Source organism: Myotis lucifugus, unplaced genomic scaffold (genome assembly GCF_000147115.1).
Source record: "Myotis lucifugus unplaced genomic scaffold, Myoluc2.0 scaffold_8, whole genome shotgun sequence".
NCBI classification, from domain to species: domain Eukaryota; kingdom Metazoa; phylum Chordata; class Mammalia; order Chiroptera; family Vespertilionidae; genus Myotis; species Myotis lucifugus.
In genome coordinates this window covers 3,586,793-3,607,332 of record NW_005871056.1, presented here as the reverse complement: position 1 = coordinate 3,607,332, position 20,540 = coordinate 3,586,793, and the positions used below count along the sequence as shown (strand labels likewise).

General features: G+C 41.6%; 1 protein-coding gene across 1 annotated transcript in view; it reads right to left on the bottom strand.

The window, feature by feature from the left end:
- The window catches only part of LOC102436416 (collagen alpha-4(VI) chain-like), an 86,478-nt gene that overhangs the window by 53,875 nt on the left and 12,063 nt on the right, over positions 1-20,540 (bottom strand). The window contains 9 exon segments of the mRNA XM_023749260.1: positions 243-269; positions 1,272-1,343; positions 2,446-2,499; positions 4,072-4,164; positions 4,296-4,441; positions 6,740-6,818; positions 8,143-8,468; positions 15,114-15,668; positions 16,317-16,862. Coding sequence (XP_023605028.1) covers positions 243-269; positions 1,272-1,343; positions 2,446-2,499; positions 4,072-4,164; positions 4,296-4,441; positions 6,740-6,818; positions 8,143-8,468; positions 15,114-15,668; positions 16,317-16,862 — 1,898 coding nt within the window.

The following is a 20,540-nucleotide window of genomic DNA, read 5'->3' as shown; positions in this document are numbered from 1 at the left end:
TACACACACACACACACACACACACATATCACTACCTTAAACCTGAAATATATGTCTTACAAATAGCCATTCATTAGCTTGGCTCTGACTAACATCTGACACATCCCCTCGCCTAAAAGTTTTAAGCCCTACCTCACTCAAGCAAAGGAAAAGCAACTGGACATATTTACTTTAATGACTCAGTATTTTATTTCCCAAAGAAATTGCTCTCCAGTGTAAGAAGAGGGAAGAAAGTCACCTACCTTCTCTCCTGGAAATCCTCGTGCTCCCTAGAGTTAGGAAGAAATAAAAAGAATTGAGCTTGAATTCCATTTTTTAAAACACTGTTTCACTTAAGAAACTGTATGTTCCCTGGTTTCAAAAAAGTGCAATTATTAGATCAAAAGGAAGATTTCTTTTCCAGCGACTGGAATGGACATCACAGTGCTCTGATTACGGCCACTTTCCTGTGCTTGGGACTTGGAAGAAAATTGCACCTTACAACTCCTCACATAGTGGGGGTGAGCAGGCAACAGCAGCGACCTACTACTTATGATTACAACAATCGTTTTTCAAACAAAAATGACAGTACACTGACTAACGCACATGGGAGGGCTTCTAGGAACAACAGAACAAAATAACGGAAAGAGTAACTTGTTAAAATACACAGAACATGGTCACTGTGGTCAGAAAAACTCTCTACAGGACTCTGGGATGGTAGAAACCTTTTTTCTGTCCTTATTACAGGAGATTCCCTAAACCTGAAGGTTAAGAGACATTGAATGCAGCCGCTCACAAAGAGTGCCCCACCAATTACCCTTTAGCACTGAAAATTTCAGTGTTCGCAAGCCCACCTTCCAACGGCCTGTACTGTGACTCTTTCCCTGGGTTCTTTTCTGGGGCCAGAGCCCGTATACACACTGAACGTAAGTGCCGGGCATGCCCACCCTCCAGGAGCAGCCCTCAACTAACACCTGATAGGATTTGGTGTACCAATACCCCAGCTCCCTCACCCCTTGAGTGGGATAACAACGAGGTGCATGTTGGGTGTTGGCTGCCAGCGTTCCTCAGCAGGATTAAGCTCTGTCTACCTTGGTGGTAATCTAATCAACAGGCCACCTTCTCACCCTGTCTAGCTGCTCCACTGCCTGCTAGTGTTTACCGAGATCACCTCCCAGGAAACTATTTGCACTTGGTTCCTTTTCTCAGGCTCAACTTCTGGGAAACCCTCCATCTCAAGAGGAGCCGTGATACCCCTTGAGTGGGTATCCACAGTTCGAGGTCACACTTACCTTCAGTCCTCTCATACCCGGGCATCCTTCCTCACCTTGGGGTCCAGGAAAACCTTGGGGCCCTCGTGCTCCCTGTGAAATGAAGTTGCACGTGGAGACAGTCAAGCACCCAACCACTTCAAACCAGCAATAATGAACATATGAATGACTAAAATACGGCACAGTCCTTACAATTACTCCTACATCCTCAGAGACCTGACTGGTCACCAGCGAGGCAATCGGAATGTTCATCCATCAACAATTCACATCGGTAACCCCAAATCATACAAATAAAATTATCTATAATTTTGATTAATTCAGTCAAGCCACATGGGCAAAACGTCAGCCTTCAAACAAAACAGAGGTGTGTCCAAATGTTTCCTCCAGGCAGCTAAAACTAGGTGGTTTCCTTGTAGTCCCATGAAGAATAAACCACTATTTCACTCTTTGTCTTCTGGGTGAAATCCTGCCCATTCCTAAGGTATGGATCACTTGTCGCCTCCTCTTCTCTTATGTCGTGTGTTACTGTTTTTGTCTTATATTATTTCCTGCCATGTTGTGAGCTTCTTGGTGACAGGGACAATGTTTCATTTATTTATCTCTAGGTTTCCAACACTCAGCACATTGTCAAACTGTGTCAGGCACACAGTAGACATCCAATCAGGATTTGAAGAATTACTTCCTGAATTTTAGTCATGACTATAACCTTTGATCTAGGTACTAGATAGGAAGGAAATGGTAGATGCCATGCCTTTTGCCAAACTGATCAAATATAAATTAGAAAGTATTGCATAGCCCATGAGCTTGCGTCAGACTATACTTACAAACATGGCTACATCATTAATAGTAAGAAATTACCTGCAATTTACTCGGGATCAACAACTACTATTACATGTATGAATATTAGACATAGGCCACATTTTCAGTTATCACAAATTCACTCATTAAAACAATGAAATGATCATACTTCCTCATCAAATACCTTGAGACTATATAGATGCACAATTTGTCCATCTGACATTGGTTATGATACCTGGTTATCTTTACATAGATATTTTAAATCCACTTTATTTTTTAAACCCACTTTTAAATAGCATAGATGAGAAAAATGTTCATAACTCAAATGCAATTATTACTAATATTTGACCCATTTTACCATATTCTGTCACAGAAAAAAATGAGATTTAGTGCTCACATGTGCACCTTCTTCACCAGGATGACCAGGTAATCCACCAGGCCCCTTCTCTCCCTGAGAGGAAAAGAAATCAAAATAAATAACTCTTCATTTCTCAAATCTACATGAAAGAAAAAGTGTTACTAGTAGATAAGCTTGTCTCACTGAGTTGACATTTTATTGAGAATCTACTAAATGTTGAGCACAATGCATAGAAACAAGTGTTCCTGGTGGATTTCACAGTGAAAACTTGCATACCTGTTTGTCTTAATTTTTGGCACATCAACCTATTTTTATTTTTCTAAAACACCTTTTTAAGCCATTCTGTTGTAAAAATCCAAAACAAAACTAGTTTCTAGTTAAATGTGTAAGGAAAACTGTTATCCTTAAAGAGGGCTTTGACCGTGTTTTACAAAACACCGGTAAGCAAAGGTGTTACCAACCATATTACTTATTTCTGTAGGACTCAGCCATTTAGTCTCTCTTATTATTTTTAACTTCTTCTTAGAGGCCTAAAAACACAAACCATTTATTCTCAAGAGAGTTTGGCTTGCCATTTTATAGCCAGACTTGTTTATTTAGTCTGAAAAGTGGTAATAAGTCTATTTGTGATCAACAAAGACATGACAGTCAACACAACCAACCACTGAATTTTATCAAACAGAAGGAGCAGAGAAGTCAAAAATTCAAAGCACTCTCATCTTTGACCTCTGAGGCATGGTCCTTAAGTTGCATTAAAAAAAAATGTCAAGGGGTTCCCAAGCTTGATTTCCTCATTCTCCAGTCTGATGTTTCACAACAACCTGAGGAGGGAAATAATCTAGTGCTAAGGTGTAACTGCGATTTATTTTTCAAAAAATAATTGCACACTTTTATAGTATTCTGAATTGAGATTGATCCCCAAGGTCATTAAGAGCTCATTCCAACAACCTCATGGAAAGCCTTAGAAAGAGAGTGTGTAAAAAGATGGACGAAGCCAAGGGGTTTGATTCAACCTTACATGTGGATTTGTGACCTTACCCAATCATGAAGTGATAGTCCCTATGAGAACAGAACCCTGTGTCCCTGGATGCCTGAGGACCATTTCTAATGAGATGTTCTCCCTCAAAAGTGTGTAGTAAATTTCTTATTACTTAACTCAGAGAAAGATGCAAATTAACCACTAGCAAACCAGTGATTGCACCCTTCCTCAGAGTTTAATGCTGCAGCCTAGGAGGTCAGATAGGAGGGAAAGGGGCATTGACGACTGTAAAGAAAGCAGATGATGGGCAAGTGAACACTTTGGAGACAAGCAAAAACTTCTCAGAAATTTTGGAGACAAGCAGTGAGAGAATCTATAAAAGTATTTGTCACATAAATGTAAGGAGGCAGCATAATGGAGTGGAAAGAATGTGAGTCAGGCAGACGGGGACTTAAATTAGAAAATCCCTCTTCGTAACTGAGACATTGGGAAACCGATGTTCCCTCTCTGAGCCTCAATTTCAAATCCATTAAGTAACATTTACCTCCAAAGTTTATTAAGAGGGTGGAATTAGTAAAACTGTCTTAAAGACATCACACAGAGCCTGGTATGTAGTCATCTACGTACAGTCATCCACCTGAAATGACATCTCTCTCCCTCCCCATCCACACCCAGCAAATTCTCACCTTCCTCCCAGGGCTCCCACGGTCACCTCTGTGCCCATCTTCTCCAAAACACTTTGTATACATATTGCAGCATGTTCTTTCTAGAATTGTGTCCTGAAAGACAGAACCCATATCACACATGATTTTTTTAAATCTATTCACCTACATCACATTACACACGAAAGAGACAAAATTCCCTCAGGGTTCGTAAAACCCTGTGGATGGTATTTTTAAAAAATACTTACAAGTTGCTTCAGTAAGATGCGTGGGAGGGATGGCAGTGTGATGCTCAGAGGTTGATTATATGCGAATCCTCTGCCAAATTCTAGCTCCTGAAGCTCTTCCAACTTATGTACACCTTCCAGGCCAATAACGAGGAGTCCAGAGAATCCTTCGAGATATCGGCAGGTGGGCAACTTACTTGCATGTCTTTTGAATGGTCTGCCTCTGTCTCGGCCCCAGATATTCATCCATCACCCCACCCTTCCCAGTTTTGTTAAAATCAAAACTAACGCATGGCATTCCTCCTCGAAGAATTGGTCTGAGACTTTCAACCCCACCAGCTGAAAGTTAAGCAGTTAGGTGGCACCACAAAGGACTCTCATCATTCCCTTCAGGTCCCTACTTTTTATTTCACAGAGGGTTTCCACTTATAATTATGTTAGGTTACATCCTTTGAAACCCATTCCTGATGTAGATTTGTGGTTTACTCTTAGAAACTGTAGTGGCATGGGAACTATTCACAAATATTCTGGTTCCTCTCCTTATGGGGACATGATATGATTTTATTTCTTTGGGAAAGTTATCAATTCTCATTGAGCCTCAGTTCCTTACCTGTGAAAATATCATCTATCTCTTGAAAGTTAGAATCTTCCATATGGCTTGCTCTGACCAATTAAATGTGTACAGAAGTGATATGTGTCGCTCGCTGGAAGTAATGTTAAGCGTAGGGAGCAATTTCCCTCATTTCTTTTCTCCTGCCACAGGAATAAACCCTTCCTGCAGCCTGGGTACTTGAGTGAAGAGCATGCCATGTATATGAGTGGGCGTGAGGCATCAAATGAATATATTCTTGCTACTATAAGCCACTGAGATCTGGAAGTTGCTTGGTATTGCAGCATAACCTGGCCTATTCTACTGAATTAGTCACTAACACGTCATCTGGATTTGTCCACATAACAGAGAACACATGAACAAGGACACTTCACATTTGGCTAGAAATCACTGTTTCTAGAATTTCAGACCAAATGTTAGTGTTACTATTTTGAACAGTAAATTCACACATTGTTTGTGGGTAGTTTTTATGTCCCGCGCTCTACTACACTGGTAGAATGTATAAATATGTAAAACGTATAAATAGGAAGGAAGGAAGGAAGGAAGGAAGGAAGGAAGGAAGGAAGGAAGGGCAGGAGGGAGGGAGAGGGAGAGAGAGAGAGAGAGAGAGAGAGAGAGAGAGAAGAAAAGAAAAGAAAGAAGGGAGGGAGGAAGGAAAGGAAGGAAAAGAAGGAAAGGGAGAAAGAAAGAAAAGGAAGGAAGGAAGGAAGGAAGGAAGGAAGGAAGGAAGGAAGGAAGGAAAGAAAGAAAGAAAGAAAGAAAGAAAGAAAGAAAGAAAGAAAGAAAGAAAGAAAGAAAGAAAGAAAGAAAGAAAGAAAGAGAGAGAAAGCTGCTTCACAATCTTGTGGTTAAAAGTTGTCACACATACTCTTCATCATTCCTGAAAACACATTCCTGGAAATGGAATTGCTGCTTCAGCACATAGACCACGTTTGCAGTCTTTTGTCACAGATTCCCAAATCTCTGCCAGAAAAGTTGTAACAACTTAAACTTCCAGTAGCGATCCATTTGGTAAATTTAGCTGGAAGCAAATTATCATAAAACATATTCCAACGCGTTGTTAACCAAGGGAAAACATCCTCCCCAGAACACGATGAACCTACTCTACAGAGGAGGGAGAAGGACGAAGGGAGCTTGAACAAGTCATGCTGCTGGCTGTGCACCGAGCTGCTTCGGAGCCTTTACGTAGCACAGGCTGGGGATGGCCAGAGTAACCAGGCGCAGCTGTACAGAAGGCACTGCCCAAGGACACCCAGCAGAGGAACTGGTGGGCGCTGAAATACAGCCAGCGCACCACTCACCGAGCCAGGAGCCCAGGCACAGGATGGCACCCACCCAGAGCACTGGGCATCTTTTTCTAATTTCACAAAGATGCCACATCAACCAGAAGCAGCCCTTGGAGATGGAGAAGGAGAAAGAATTAGGCAGCAAACAAGAAAGCAGGGCAGTGGAAAGAGCGAGGCCCAGATTAAAGCTGATTCCAGAGTTCAGGGAAAAGAGACATATGGACCGCTACATAGCCTAAAGGAGCTAACAGCACCCACTCAGCATGGAGTAGGAGTTGCACCTTCACCCCTCTCCCCACCCTCAAATGCAGATGCCAGGCTGGGAACCAGTCAGTCCTGGCTAAGAGAGGCCCAGTGTCGGGGATGCGGGCCACAGGGTCTCTCAGCCCTGAACAGCCCCCTGATTCATACGAAGAGGGTGACTGGGTATCAGCCTGGTGGGCACTGAGCTCCTGTCACCTGGGTTAACAGTCTGTAGGCTTAATAGAGTCCAGTGCCATCTGGAAATCTGGGTATCTCAGCCCCTGTGAGAGGAATGAGGTCCGTGCAGGGCAACCCCGTGCACTTACCTTTGCCTCGGAGAAGCGCAGATGTCTTCTTCAGTCTCTCTAAATCATCATCCAGGCCATCTGTGAACACTAACAGGACCTGTTGTTTGGGGGCAGGGGTGAGGGCAGGATGGGAGAAGTTGGGAGGGAAAGGAGAAAGGGAAGTGGGGAGGGAATGGAGAAGATGGATGCTGTAAGTTGCACATTTTTTTAAAATGCAAGGATAAGTTTAGCTTTTCTGGTTGTATCCAGCCTTTCGCCCTCTTCCCTTTTACCTATTCATTATTCATTTTATTACGCATTCATTTTTACTTCAACTTCCCACCCCCCAGTTCCCTATCCCCCCCAAAAAAAATAATTATTTGGACCAGCTTAACGTGTTCACTTAAAAATACCTTCCAAAAATTATCTTACAATACTCATCTTTATCAATGTAAAAATACCAAAAGTATTTTTGCATTTTCTACAATTAAAATGTGTTATCTTTACTCACAGAAAATTTTAATTTTAAAAAGTAAATTATACTAGTCAAGAAATTCATTGGATGCATGACTGAAGGGAAAAAAATCAATGTTTGGGGGTTTTTCAATCCTCACCTGAGGATATTTTTTCCATTGATTTTTAAAGAGAGTGAAAGGAAGGGGCAGGGGAGATAGAGAAAGAGAAACGTCAATGTGACAGAGACACATCGATTGGTTGTCTCCCACACACACCCCAACTGGACCCAGGACAAACTACAACCCAGATACCTGCCCTTGACCAGGAATCAAACCCAAAACCCTTTGGTGCGGGGGCCAATGCTCTACCACTGAGCCACACCAGTCCGGGCAAATAATGTAACTTTTAAAACTTGAAGATGTTATTTCTTTTTTTTTAATTTAAATTCTTTATTGTTTAAAGTATTACATAAGTCTCCTTTTCCCCCCATTGGAGATGTCGTTTCTTAATAAATGTCACACGAGATCTTGCAATCTCTGTGGACCTTTGTGCTTGTAAAGTTTGGGGACAGTAAGAAGGGACGAGGTGGGCTGCACTAGAGAGCTATCAGCTATCACTACAGACAGCCCCAGGTGCTGAGTGGAAGATTAATGGGCCCTACTCTACATGGCAATCAGTGACCATAAGGAGCTAATAGTCTTTGGAATGGAACATTCCTTGGATCACTAAACTGTGGACAACTTGAGGGCAGGGACTTTATCCTTTCATCCCTGCTGGCATTATTCAACATAGAGCCTCTTGGGCTTAGTAAACACTTGTTGACTGAATGAATGTACATTTCCTGTTGGTCTTTACTGGGTAGGACTATGGTTTTCCTCTCTGTAGGATCTCCAGTGAAGAACAGTTTACTTGGCCTCAGTCACAAAAGCCTTATCCCCCTGACCCTGCCTGATGGTTCCATAACATGAGTTCTCAGCATTTATTACCTTCACTTTAGCAAAAGAGAGGTGGATCGCATTATCTCCCAGGGACTGCAAAAAATCCACATCCATGCGGTTGCTCTTGGCAGCCTGATGAACCAAGAACTTCTGAATGATTTCATCGCTATACTTCTCAAAGCCTGAGTCGAAGATAAGCTGGCCATTTGAGCCAGGAACCAAGTAGCGAAACATTGTGTTGATCTGACTACAGCTGATGTTAGGAAGCAAGGCCAACTGTTGCATCAGCTCTGGCAGTAACCCTTGAAGCTTCTTCTGATCTTGCCTTGTGGGAGTGGAGATATCAATTGCTACAGACAAATCTAGGTTGCATTCTTTGAAGACGGAGGAGAAAAAAAATCAAATTAGTCACCTATAAATGCATGACCAGGCCCAGATATCAACCAAAACTGCCCTGAAAAAAAGAACCCCAGATTACCCATAGAAGTATAAGTTAAATAATGGTTATTGTTTAATTTAGGGGATGGTTTGTTACACAGCAAAAGCTAACAGATACAACATATACTGTTTCATACCTCTGTGCCTCTGCAAATCCTATTCCCTCTACCTGAAATGTTCTTTCCCATCCCCTCAACCCCAGTCTGGTTAATTCACACATATCTTTCAAGTAGCAGTTTAAGGAACCCCTTCCCTAAAGCTCTTTCTCACTCATGTTCCCAGTTCCTCAGGGTGTATTATCAAATGCCTATGATTTGCTGTACTTAATCTTCTCTACCACCAAACAAGGATTCCTTGATAGTAGGACTATGTCATCTTACTTTCCCAGGACCTAATACAGATAGATGCTCATTAAATATTTGACAAGTGAATGAGGAAGAAGATATAAATGACCCTTGTGTCTCTTTCAGCATAAGCTATACTATTTCCTTTTCCCCTGGAAGTTTTCATCTTCATTCACCACCCATGCATAGACCTTGTTTCAGGGGAGCATATTAGAAAAGATCAGGATTGACAATCTCTCCCAATTTTCTGTTACTTCTGCCTGAAAACTTTTAAGCCTTCCTGGAAAGGTGTAGGGAGAATGTGAAGGTCTATTGACCTTTCAGTCTATACCCACCCACTCACAGGTAGACAAGACAATGCACCAAATTCTACGGAAGAGATAAAAGTTGATGGTCACAGATGTATCTGAATTAGAATCTGAATAAATTACTTAAAATGTAACTTACTGGCCATAAGAAGGCCCACTATTATTAATTACTTCTGGACAACAAACATAACTTGGGACTGTCCAGGGCAAACCAGGACATGTGGACATTTTCTCCTTAGACCAGCACATATTGGAGTATTTGGCTCAGAATCAATGAAAACAAAACTTCACATTTGGGGAGGGGAGGACACAATTATGAGGAAAATAAATATTGGATTCATCACCAGTAAAAAGGGTTATAAACAGTGGCTTAAAGTTTCTCAGGAACCTGAGATCCAGGGGTGAGCCATGAGTTTTCTATCACCTAAATACCATACTCCCAGCTAGCTAGCCAAATATGTTTCTGGAGTTGCCAAGATAGAAAATATCTTCCTCCCTTCCTTTCATATAAAACATCTTGGGGGTTTTTTTTGTTTTTTTTTTTTAAATATATTTTATTGATTTTTTTTTACAGAGAGGAAGGGAGAGAGATAGAGAGTTAGAAATATCCATGAGAGAGAAACATCGCTTAGCTGCCTTCTGCACATCTCCTACTGGGGATGTGCCCGCAACCCAGGTACATGCCCTTGACTGGAATCGAACCCGGGACCTTTTAGTCTGCAGGCCGACGCTCTATCCACTGAGCCAAACCAGTTTTGGCTGTTTTTATTTATTTTTAATCCTCACCAAAGGTATGTTTATTGATTTCAGAGAGAATGGAAAGGAAGGAGGAAGAAGAGAGAGAGATAGAGAGATAGAGAGATAGAGAGAGAGAGAGAGAGAGAGAAACACAGATATTAGAAACATCAATCGGTTGCCTCCCAAAGGTGCCTCAACAGGGAATCAAACCCGCAACCTAGATATGCGGGGAATCAAAGCCACAATGCTGTATGGAACAACATACCAACCAACTGAGCCACTCGCCCAGGGCTTGTTTTGATTTTTAAATCTCTAATTGAAATTCACCAAAAAGAGTTTCCACAGATGTGAATCCTATTTCTATAGCAAATCTGACTTCACAAAAAAGGAAGTTCCTTTTTGTGGTATGGTATATTATTCCAATATTTCTAATTTACATTTCCCCAGGGACATTTTCAGCTGGCATGATTCTGTAATGCAAGGAGTATTTCTTTCCCTGTCAATGGAAAGGGTATTAACCTTGCCAAATAACCTCTAAGGTCTTTATGATTCAGCGTTATGATTCTAGAATTCTAGAATTAATTAGGTTTCAGCTATTATTAAAATATCTAGCTAATTTTATCAAAAAAGTCAAAAGACGAAGCTGAAGATAAATATAAATCCTAATTTACTGCATTGTACAAAATGAATTGAAAAGAGAAGATGGAATCCTATATCTATTTTTCTCTCCCAGATAATACCCAGGTGCATATAAACACAAAAATTGGACTTTAATTTCTGAAGAATCTGAACTGCTTAATGCAGGACATCCCATAACCCATGCTTACTTAAAACATGTTATACATGCACTCTTCTCAATTGATTTCTGAGTTCACCAAGGATACTGCAAATTAGTGATATTCTTTAGACAATAAAAACAAAAATATTAATTTAATACTCTAGAAAATTGGCTCCAGCTTTTTTTTTTTTTACTTTTTTGTTTTATTGCTTAAAGTATTACAAAGAGTATTACATATTGGCTCCAGCTTTTGACACCAGCTGTTGGGAAGTCAAATCTTGCCTCCATTATTTCCCATCTATTTCTTAACCTCTCTTGTTTTTCTCATGATGATTCTGGAAACTGGGTATCAGAACAAATAACATATGTTTCAAATAGGGTTGATGTAGCAATATTGGACTTATGGGTTCCATTATATATTCTTCTATGTGATTCCATACTATACTATACTTCACCATACACACTATACATTACTATGCCATATTATTCCGTTACATGACATTCTATGCTATTCTGTGTATGCTACTATTGTTAGAGTAGGTAGCAAGATATTAATAAAGGAGAGGAGCAGATGGAATTAGACATTATTAAGTATAATCAACTAGGGAGCATAAGCCTATTTAACCAGGAAGCTACAGCTTTACACTCTCTAACCTAGGGGAGAGCAGCACTGCCCTGCCAAGGGGATTAATACCCCTCCTTTCCCCATGCAGGGAGCAGCCTGCCCTCTGGTACCAGACTGTCTGATTGTTGCAGGGGGCAGGGGATGGGGGAAGAGCAGGGGGAGATAAACACATGCACAAAAGAGGTCAAAATGGCCCAGGGGGAGGTGCTTCTATGAGGCATGTGCAATAGGAGCTAAGATGGCGATCACAGAGGCCTGTCAGTCCAGCCTGGGAAATTAATAGATTGGTTAGGAGGTGAACCCATCAGAAACCCATGAAAGCTTGGGAAATTGATTGGTTAGTTTGAAAGGAGCTCCTGATCCTTCCCAAACCCAAAATGATATAATCCCAGCTAACAGAACTCACTCTCTCTCCCTCGCTCTCCCTTCCCTCTCTCTCTCTCCCTCTCCCTCTCCCTTTCCCTCCCTTCCTTCCTCCCTTCCTCCTTTCCTCCCAGTAACACACGCTTGCCCTGTTTATTCAAGCATCGTCTCTGTAGCAATCAAGTGGGTCTATCAGCCACCTGGGCAGACCACACAGGCCATTGTTTTGGCCTCAGTGAAGACAAGATTGGACTTTTTCCATAACGTGATGGAGGAGATAGGACACTGGAAACCCAGGGGCTGCCTTCTATTTCCATCCGAATAAATCTGCCACAACCTCCTGTACATGTGTCTGTGGAATACTCTCCTTGCAATTTCTGCCAGCAGCACTATCATGACACTCACAATGACGGTTTAGTCAATGACAGACCACATATATATCTGTTGTCCCAGAGAATTATAATGGAGCCGAAAATTCCTATTGCATAGTGATGTTGCAGCCATGATAAGGTCATAGTGCAATGTGTTACTGTTTTGTGCTGGTCTCAGTCTATGGATAGTAATGCAATCGCTAGAAATTCCTGGGGGTACTCACCTGGGCCTCAATCATCTTCCCACAGACATCTCCTATTTCTAAACCAATTTTATAACTGGACCAACACTTTGGTTCTTATTACCCTTCAGCAAGTTGCCCTTCAGCAATAACTATTGTGAGACTTTAAAGAAAAGAAGAGTTTATTACTTAGAGGCCCTGGGATGTACAAGGCACACCAGAGGGAACACAGCAAGATCGCAGGTAGAGAAGGAGAGAGAGAATGCAGACGTCTGGGGTTCTGCTTTTATTGGGGCCAAGGGTGAGGGAGGAGGGGCTAAGGTTTTGCAGCTCACTCTTTATAGGTTAATTTTTATTTTTTTAAAATATATTTATATTGATTTCAGAGAGGAAGGGAAAGGGAGAGAGATAGAAACATCAATGATGAGAGAGATTCACTGATTGTCTGCCTCCTGCATGCCCCACACTGGGGACTGAGCAAGACTGGCCAGGCTGCCCTCTTATGTTTTAAATTAACTTATAAAGTGTGGTGTCATTTTTAATTTGTAGGACAGTTATTTTTAAAAACTGACATCCCACCTGGCCGGCTTGGCTCAGTGGTTGAGCGTCAATCTATGAACCAGGAGGTCATGGTTCGATTCCAGGGCTCGGTCCCCAGTGTGGGGCATGCAGGAGGCAGCCAATCAATGATTCTCTCTTAACATTGATGTTTCTCTCTCTCTCCCTCTCTCTTCCTCTCTGAAATCAATAAAAATATATTTTAAAAATAAGAGGGTGAATTTAAAGCACAAGAAAAGAAAAAAAAGTAGCTTAAAAGGTCAGTTATAAAAGTCAACCAAGATCTCTAAAACAAAGGAGCCTCAGTTGGGAGGTGGGGGGAATGGTTCATTATCTAGAGAGACAGGCAATGTGTTTATTCCAGATAGCCTTTGAAGCAGATGCCTCTTTGAAATGGATGCCTTGGCATTGGAAGCTTAAATCAGGCACTTGCATTACAAAAAGAAAAGCCAAAGTCAGAGCTTACGCTACAATTACTCACTTGTTTGTGGTGATACTGGTGGAAACAAACCTACCGTGCTACCAGTCCTATAAAAGTATAGTACCTACATTAGAAGGATATACCATCTAGGGTATTTGCACTCGATGATATCCACAGAACCATGAAATCACCTAAGGATGCTTTTCTCAGAAGCTATCCTCGTTGTACAAGTTGGTAGTTACAGAATAGTCATGGGGATGGAAAGTACAGCATAGGGAATATAGTCAATAATGTTCTAATAACTATGTACGGTGTCAGATGGGTATGAGATTTATCAGGACGATCACTTAGTAAGTTATATAATGTCTAATCACTGGGGTGTACACCTGAAACTGATATAATAATGTATGTCAACTATATTTGAAAAATATAAAATGATTTTTTAAAAAGGTAACCTCATTAAGTGACACATGACTGTATATTATACTATATAATGCTCTTCTATATTATACTATGCTTCTTTATGCCATACAATACTAGCCTCCTGTTCAAAGTATGATTTAAGAACCTGCAGGATCAGCATCACCTGGGAGCTTGTTAGTAATACAGAATCTCGCCCAAAACTACTCAATCATAATCTGCATTTTAATAAGATCTCCAGCTGATTCAAATGCATGTTCAAGTTTGAGAGGCCCTGTTATGCTCTACTCTACCACATATACCAAAAGGCAATACAGAACAGTATTTAGTACACGAACTCTAGAACCACACTTCCTCGAGTTCAAATCTCAGCTTTGCCATTTACTTGGGCCAAATAACCTGATTTTTCTGTGTCTTGGTTTCCTCATCTGTAAAATGTATCTAGGATGTCAGTATCTATTCAACAGCGTTATGTGAAGATTTAGTGTTTTAATATATGGGAGTCCTTGGAACAGCAGCTGGCACAAAAATAAAGCGCCATCTAAAGGTTAGCTATCCTGATTACAATGTGGTTTGCTGTAGACTCTCACTCCCTGTGGGAAGGAGGTACAATCATCCATGAAGACATTCTCTGGGTCAGTCACCCACTGAAAGCCAAGTCTTGAGATAAGATCAGAAGGACAGACTCAGACTGTTGGGAAGAGGAACCCTTGTCTCTGGACCTTGCTGTTTTGATAAAAGCTTGAGGAGATAAAATGGGATTGAGAATGACCTCAACCCATGGAAGCAGATTAGCAACAGAGTAGAGAGACCCCTGTACAGAGCCACATAAAAAAAAGAGTGTGTTCTGTTTCATATGAACTACTATCTAACCCAGCTGTGGGCAAACTACGGCCTGCGGGCCGGATCTGGCCCGTTTGAAATGAATAAAACTAAAAAAAAAAAAAAGACCGTACCCTTTTATGTAATGATGTTTACTTTGAATTTATATTAGTTCACACAAACACTCCATCCATGCTTTTGTTCCGGCCCTCCGGTCCAGTTTAAGAACCCATTGTGGCCCTCGAGTCAAAAAGTTTGCCCACCCCTGATCTAACCAGTAGTATTCTCTGCTTCTATTTCCTTCTCGATATGCCCAAATCATCAGTAAGCTGTATGTACGTGTTCCAGTCTGGTTTCATCTATCTACAAGGAATATGGGGAAGAGGTGTGAGGACTTTCTAGAGAGACAGTTCTGAGAAAGTTCAGGCCTTTGGAGACCAGAGGGCAGGAAGCCAGGGGATGATTTAAAAAAATTCCCAGGGGAAGGTGAACCACAGCGTTAGGAGTTTGGTTCTCTTGTTCTCCCCACAGGGTGATCTTCCCTCCCTCCCCCAGCTAGAAGGATCAGTTTTACTTTATTAAGAGAGCCAACAGGGTCCCTGACACCTATGATGGGCTCATAGATCAAATAACAAACCCTCTGTCACTCACCTTCTGGAATGCAGACCTGATAAAATATTTCCTTCTCCAGATTCTGCAGGGACTCAAAATTTTCTCCATGGTACACTTTGCCAGGGTCATTAGTCATCTCCAAAAGCTGAGAGCGTCTGGCTCCCCCCACTCCAATGGCAAAAATAATTATGTTTTTGTCCCTGATGGCCTTGGCTGGTATGGCTACATTGTCCTGGGAGACCCCATCAGTGATCACAATCAAATACTGATGAACACCGGGTCTCCCTCCTCTTGAACTGTCAAAATAAATCAGTGTGAAATTCAAGGCTTTCCCAGTGCGGGTGCCATCATTCATCTGCTGAACATCTGAGATGGCTCTGTTAATGTCCATCTTCAAGGAGTATTGGTTGAGCCTGAATTCTTCTTGGGGGGTTGAGCTGAACTGCAAAAGACCGATCTGAATTTCATCAGCCCCGATATTAGATAGATTCACCATCCTCTTCATGAATCCCTTCATCTTTTCGAAGTCTTTTGGGGAGATGGATTCTGAACCATCTATCAGAAAGATAATGTCAGCTTTCTTGTTCTTACAGGCTGGAGGGGGAAAGGAGCAGAACAGAACATTCACTCAGAGACTGAAGCCAATTAATTACAAGTCCTCAGAGATAGTCTGAGGTGGCATATGTACAACATGAAAATATTTTTAAAGGGGGTGAAAGAGGAAGTCAATGAAATAAATTTTCTATGAAACATAAAAATATTTTAAAGGGGGTAAAAGAGGAAGTCAACAAAATAAATTTTCTATGATCTAGCACAGACCGGTCTTAAAATAGACACAGCTGTATGATAAAAATATAAAATTTGACCGTCCTGATTCATTCTAGGTCATGGTCACTCTGTGTCTAATACTCACTAATGGACCAGTGAATCCACACTTCAAGAATGAAGCCTGCCCTAACTGATCTGGCTCAGTGGATAGAGCGTCGGCCTGCGGACTGAAAGGTCCCAGGTTCGATTCCGTCCAAGGGCATGTACCTTGGTTGGGGGCACATCCCCAGTAGGAGGTGTGCAGGAGGCAGCTGATTGATGTTTCTCTCTCATCAATATTTCTAACTCTCTATCCCTCTCCTTTCCTCTCTGTGAAAAATCAATAAAATATATTTTAAAAAAAAGAATGAAGCCTATTCACATAGACTAGACACATATATTTAGAGAGAGAGAGACTAAAGAAAAAAGTCTTACTCTCTGAGGAGCAGATGTCTTGTACCACTTCTTGTTGGATGGCCTTCAGTGAATCAAACTCATGCACGAAAAACATCTTGTCTTTCGCTATCTCCTTAAGCTCAGTGGTGTTAGCGTCTCGGACCCCAATCGCATAAATGATGACTTTGTCTCTCCTCAATGCCTCTGCCGCCTCAGCCACTGGGTCCGCAGACTGACCGTCAGTGATGACTATGAGATACCAAGGCACGTCTCGGCGAGCAGTGTCTGCAAAGACCTGAGCCATGACACTCAAGGCCTGACCTGTCATGGTGCCGCCTCCCCACTGCTGGATGCCATCGATGGCTGCCTTCAGTCTGGCCACGCTGGGGTACTGGCTGAGGATAAACTGACTGTTAATTCCATCTGAGTACTGAACGACTCCAAACTGTACTCTGTCAGGCCCGATATGGAACATCTTTATCACCTCATTCATGAACACCTTCATTTCAAGAAAATCATCCGGTTTGATGCTGCCAGACCCATCGATAAGGAAGTAAATATCTGCCTTCTGGACGTGCATGCAGCCTAGGCAAGAAGAAGCAGCAGCAACCGTTAGAACAGGGGTGAGATGGCATGTCGTCCCCAGCAGAACTGAGCCCCAGCTGCCTACAACGGTAACCTGCTCACTAACTCAGCCGGGATTGGCTGCCTCCCCTTCCTCTCTCTCATTTCCACTCCCCTATCAGTGTGCCTCCAGGATAAGCCACTTGCAACCAGATCCTTTTCCCAGAGTCTGTTTCTGGTGAACCCCACTTGACATTTCTCAAAGGGGGGAGTTGAGAACAGGCTAAAAGTAAAATAGCAGAGCATATTTGAAGCTGTGAATTGTCTCAGTTATTCAATATTCCTGCTTCCCATGCAAGTCACACTTTTTAAATATATGGACACTTTCTGGAATGTAATGTCATGTAATTACTTGAAATGAATTTAAAACTTTCTGGTTTAGATCCTGTCTCCACCACTTACTAGCAGGTTTACCACTTTGCATGTCAATTCCCTAATCCAGGGGTCCTCAAACTTTTTAAACAGGGGGCCAGTTCACTGTCCCTCAGACCGTTGGAGGGCCAGACTATAGTTTTTTAAAAAAAAAAAAACATGCCGAAACCAGTTTGGCTCAGTGGATAGAGCGTTGGCCTGTGGACTGAAAGGTCCCAGGTTCGATTCCGATCAAGGGCATGTACCTGGGTTGCGGGCACATCCCCAGTAGGAGATGTGCAGGAGGCAGCTGGTCGATGTTTCTCTCTCATCGATGTTTCTAACTCTCTATCTCTCTCCCTTCCTCTCTGTAAAAAATCAATAAAATATATTTTTAAAAAAAAACACTATGAACAAATTTCTATGCACACTGCACATATCTTATTTTGAAGTAAAAAAACAAAACGGGAACAAATACAATATTTGTATTTGCATGTGGCCCGCGGGCCGTAGTTTGAGGACCCCTGCCCTAATCTGTCGAACAAGAATCTTAACACCTACTCGGTGAGTTTATTGTGAGGACTAAATAAGATTATGGAAACATAGCTGAGCTGAGTATTAAAAAGTCATGGTTAAGATCACCCAGGGTTTTATTTCTGTCACCTAGCAGATGCCTCATAAAGAATGAGATGTAATTTTCTCCTCACTCCTTTCAGTAAGGGTGACCCAGCTTTGTGTTATTAATGTCTGGATTCCCTTGACCCAGGGAAGAATCAATAGCCTTTTCAAATTTCTGGCTGAAAGGGAAGTGGTCTGAGGCAGGAGTTGGGCTCCGCTGCTCATGCCTTCATTTGGGAGGACCCTGGTCCAGCCAATATGAGACATACTTACACTAAAAGCAAAACAAAAAATTCTTATTTATCTGAATGAACTTCAAATTTAACTGGGCATCCCCACCCTAAAGGGGCAGGCATTGGAAGGGGGCGTGACTTAGAAGGATCTGAGAGGAGGGATTTGTCCCTACCATGTTTGTCAAATGCTTGGAGAATGAAAATTATGAAAAAAGAAGGCAGACACTCAGACCCTGCTGGAACCCAGCCCCCACTGGTGACAGGTAGATAGCTAGCCCGAGTCTGAGAAAAGGGCCACTGTGCAGGAAGGGACATCTTTAGAGCCAGCCCCCTGCGGCAGTGGCCTAAAGAGGCTTGACTGCAGCCCAGGGCCATAAGAGCCCTGAATACTGCCTGGCACTACACATTCTTGTGAATCTTGGCAGAGGGAGATTGGGAGGGGTGAGGGAGGAGAAATATTTCTTACAGTCTGGCTGCTACTAAGCATCCACATCTATGACATACACAAAGTGCTGAGCAGAGTGGCTGACACATACAGATGACCAATAAATGGTAGATATTAGGAACATGATGATCAGCCAGGACACAATTCTGGTAAAAATGTCCCAACTTCTATTTACCTCTAAGTTACCCCCAATCCTCAGCTCCTCTATACTTTGAGCTGATTTTCCTGATTCCTTTAGCTGCTGTGCAGTCTGGGAAATAAACCAACCCTCAAGTCTTTATACTTTTTGTACAACAGAAGGAGAGAGAGGGAGACTTCTCTCCTTCCCTATGGAATAGAGGCAAGGGATGCACAAGGAAGTGAAATTCATAGTTAATGATTTTGTTCCTTATTCCCAGGACAGAGAAAGGGACTAAATATACAGGCCAAAGAAAAAGATGGCAATTTATTTATTTTAAATCTCTAGACCTTAGTACAAGTAATCAAAAAAATTACAAGATGACTTAGTAATTGCTTTAAAAAAAAAAAAAAGAAAAGCTCAGTCATTTTCCCCTGAAGATGTCATCACAACGTTGCATTTTTAAGTTAATTATCTACATTTCAAGTTGTTATCTACTTTCCATAATTCTGATTGGAAGCTAAGAAACACAACCATGGGTGGACAAAAATAGACAAGTAGACAGACAGACACAACGATATTTATAGCAGCCAGGAAGTAGCAAATTTGGGATTTAAAATTCAGGCAACTTGCCTAGCCAGTGTTGCTCAGTGGTTGAGCATCAACCCATGAACCAGAAGGTCACAGTTCGATTCCCCATCAGGGTACATGCCCCCGTTGCGGGCTCGATCCCCAGTGGAGGGCGTGCAGGAGGCAGCCGATCAATGGTTCTCTCTTATTATTGATGCTTCTATCTCTCTCCCCCTTTCCCTTCCTCTCTGAAATCAATTAAAATATTTTTTTTATTTTATTTTTTAATTCAGGCAATTTGACCCCAAGGTGCACATACTTCACTGCTATGTTTTTTCTGGTGGTTGTTTTTTTTTAACTGCATTTACAATAGGAGGTCTCCTAACTAACCTCCTCTTAAGTGGCTCCCCAGATAATTGACATTCTCCCTTCCCTCTGCAACACATGAGCAATAGTCCCACAGCGCTCTGAGTGCCTTCCGGCTGGGAGCTCCCAGCTGACACTACACAGTTCTGCTTTGCTTAGTGGAAGAATAAGCCTACTAAGAACAATGTGGGTTTGTCCCTGCCCTGTTTATGGCAGTTTTGTTATTATAATTACACAACAAACCAAATATTGTGCAATCAGTAGAATATGAGTGTGAATAAAAGGTTTATTGCAACTATGAAAACCAGGTTTACTGCTTAGAAAGCCAATAAAGGCCAGTTGTTATCAAATAAATTGTTGATATACTAGATAGCACCATAAAAGATTGGATTTCTGAGATCATAAAAATCAATAAGTATTTCTGTGCTCAGATTGCTTCAAAGATAGCTAAGTTATCTTCCCACTTTAAAGAAAATGGAAACTATAGAAAATACACTATTGGGTGATTGATGAAGAAATATTCAGAATTCCAATCAGTAGGGTTCATATTCAAAGAAGCAATGGCCCTACACAAAAGTTTGGAAAATTGATTTTCTTTTTTTTTTTAACTTATAAGTTTTAAATTTCAAAAATGTCTGTATCTTTTTATAAATAATTTCCTGCTTAATGTGACTTAAGATTTGGTCAATCCATACTCAATTCCCTATGGCTTCCACTGTAAATATACATATAGTTTCATCTAACTGTTAAAATGGATGAGGGGTAAGATAGAAAGAGGAAGGGATGTTCACTATTTACTTCACATTCTTCTGCACTGTTAGGAATGAAGATGAAATCATTTTAACTTTATAAGTTTTATGTTTCAGTATTTTAATAAATTGACTCCAAAATCTTTTCTTGAATGGGGTGAGGGGTTGGGGTGAGGGATAGGAGAGGAA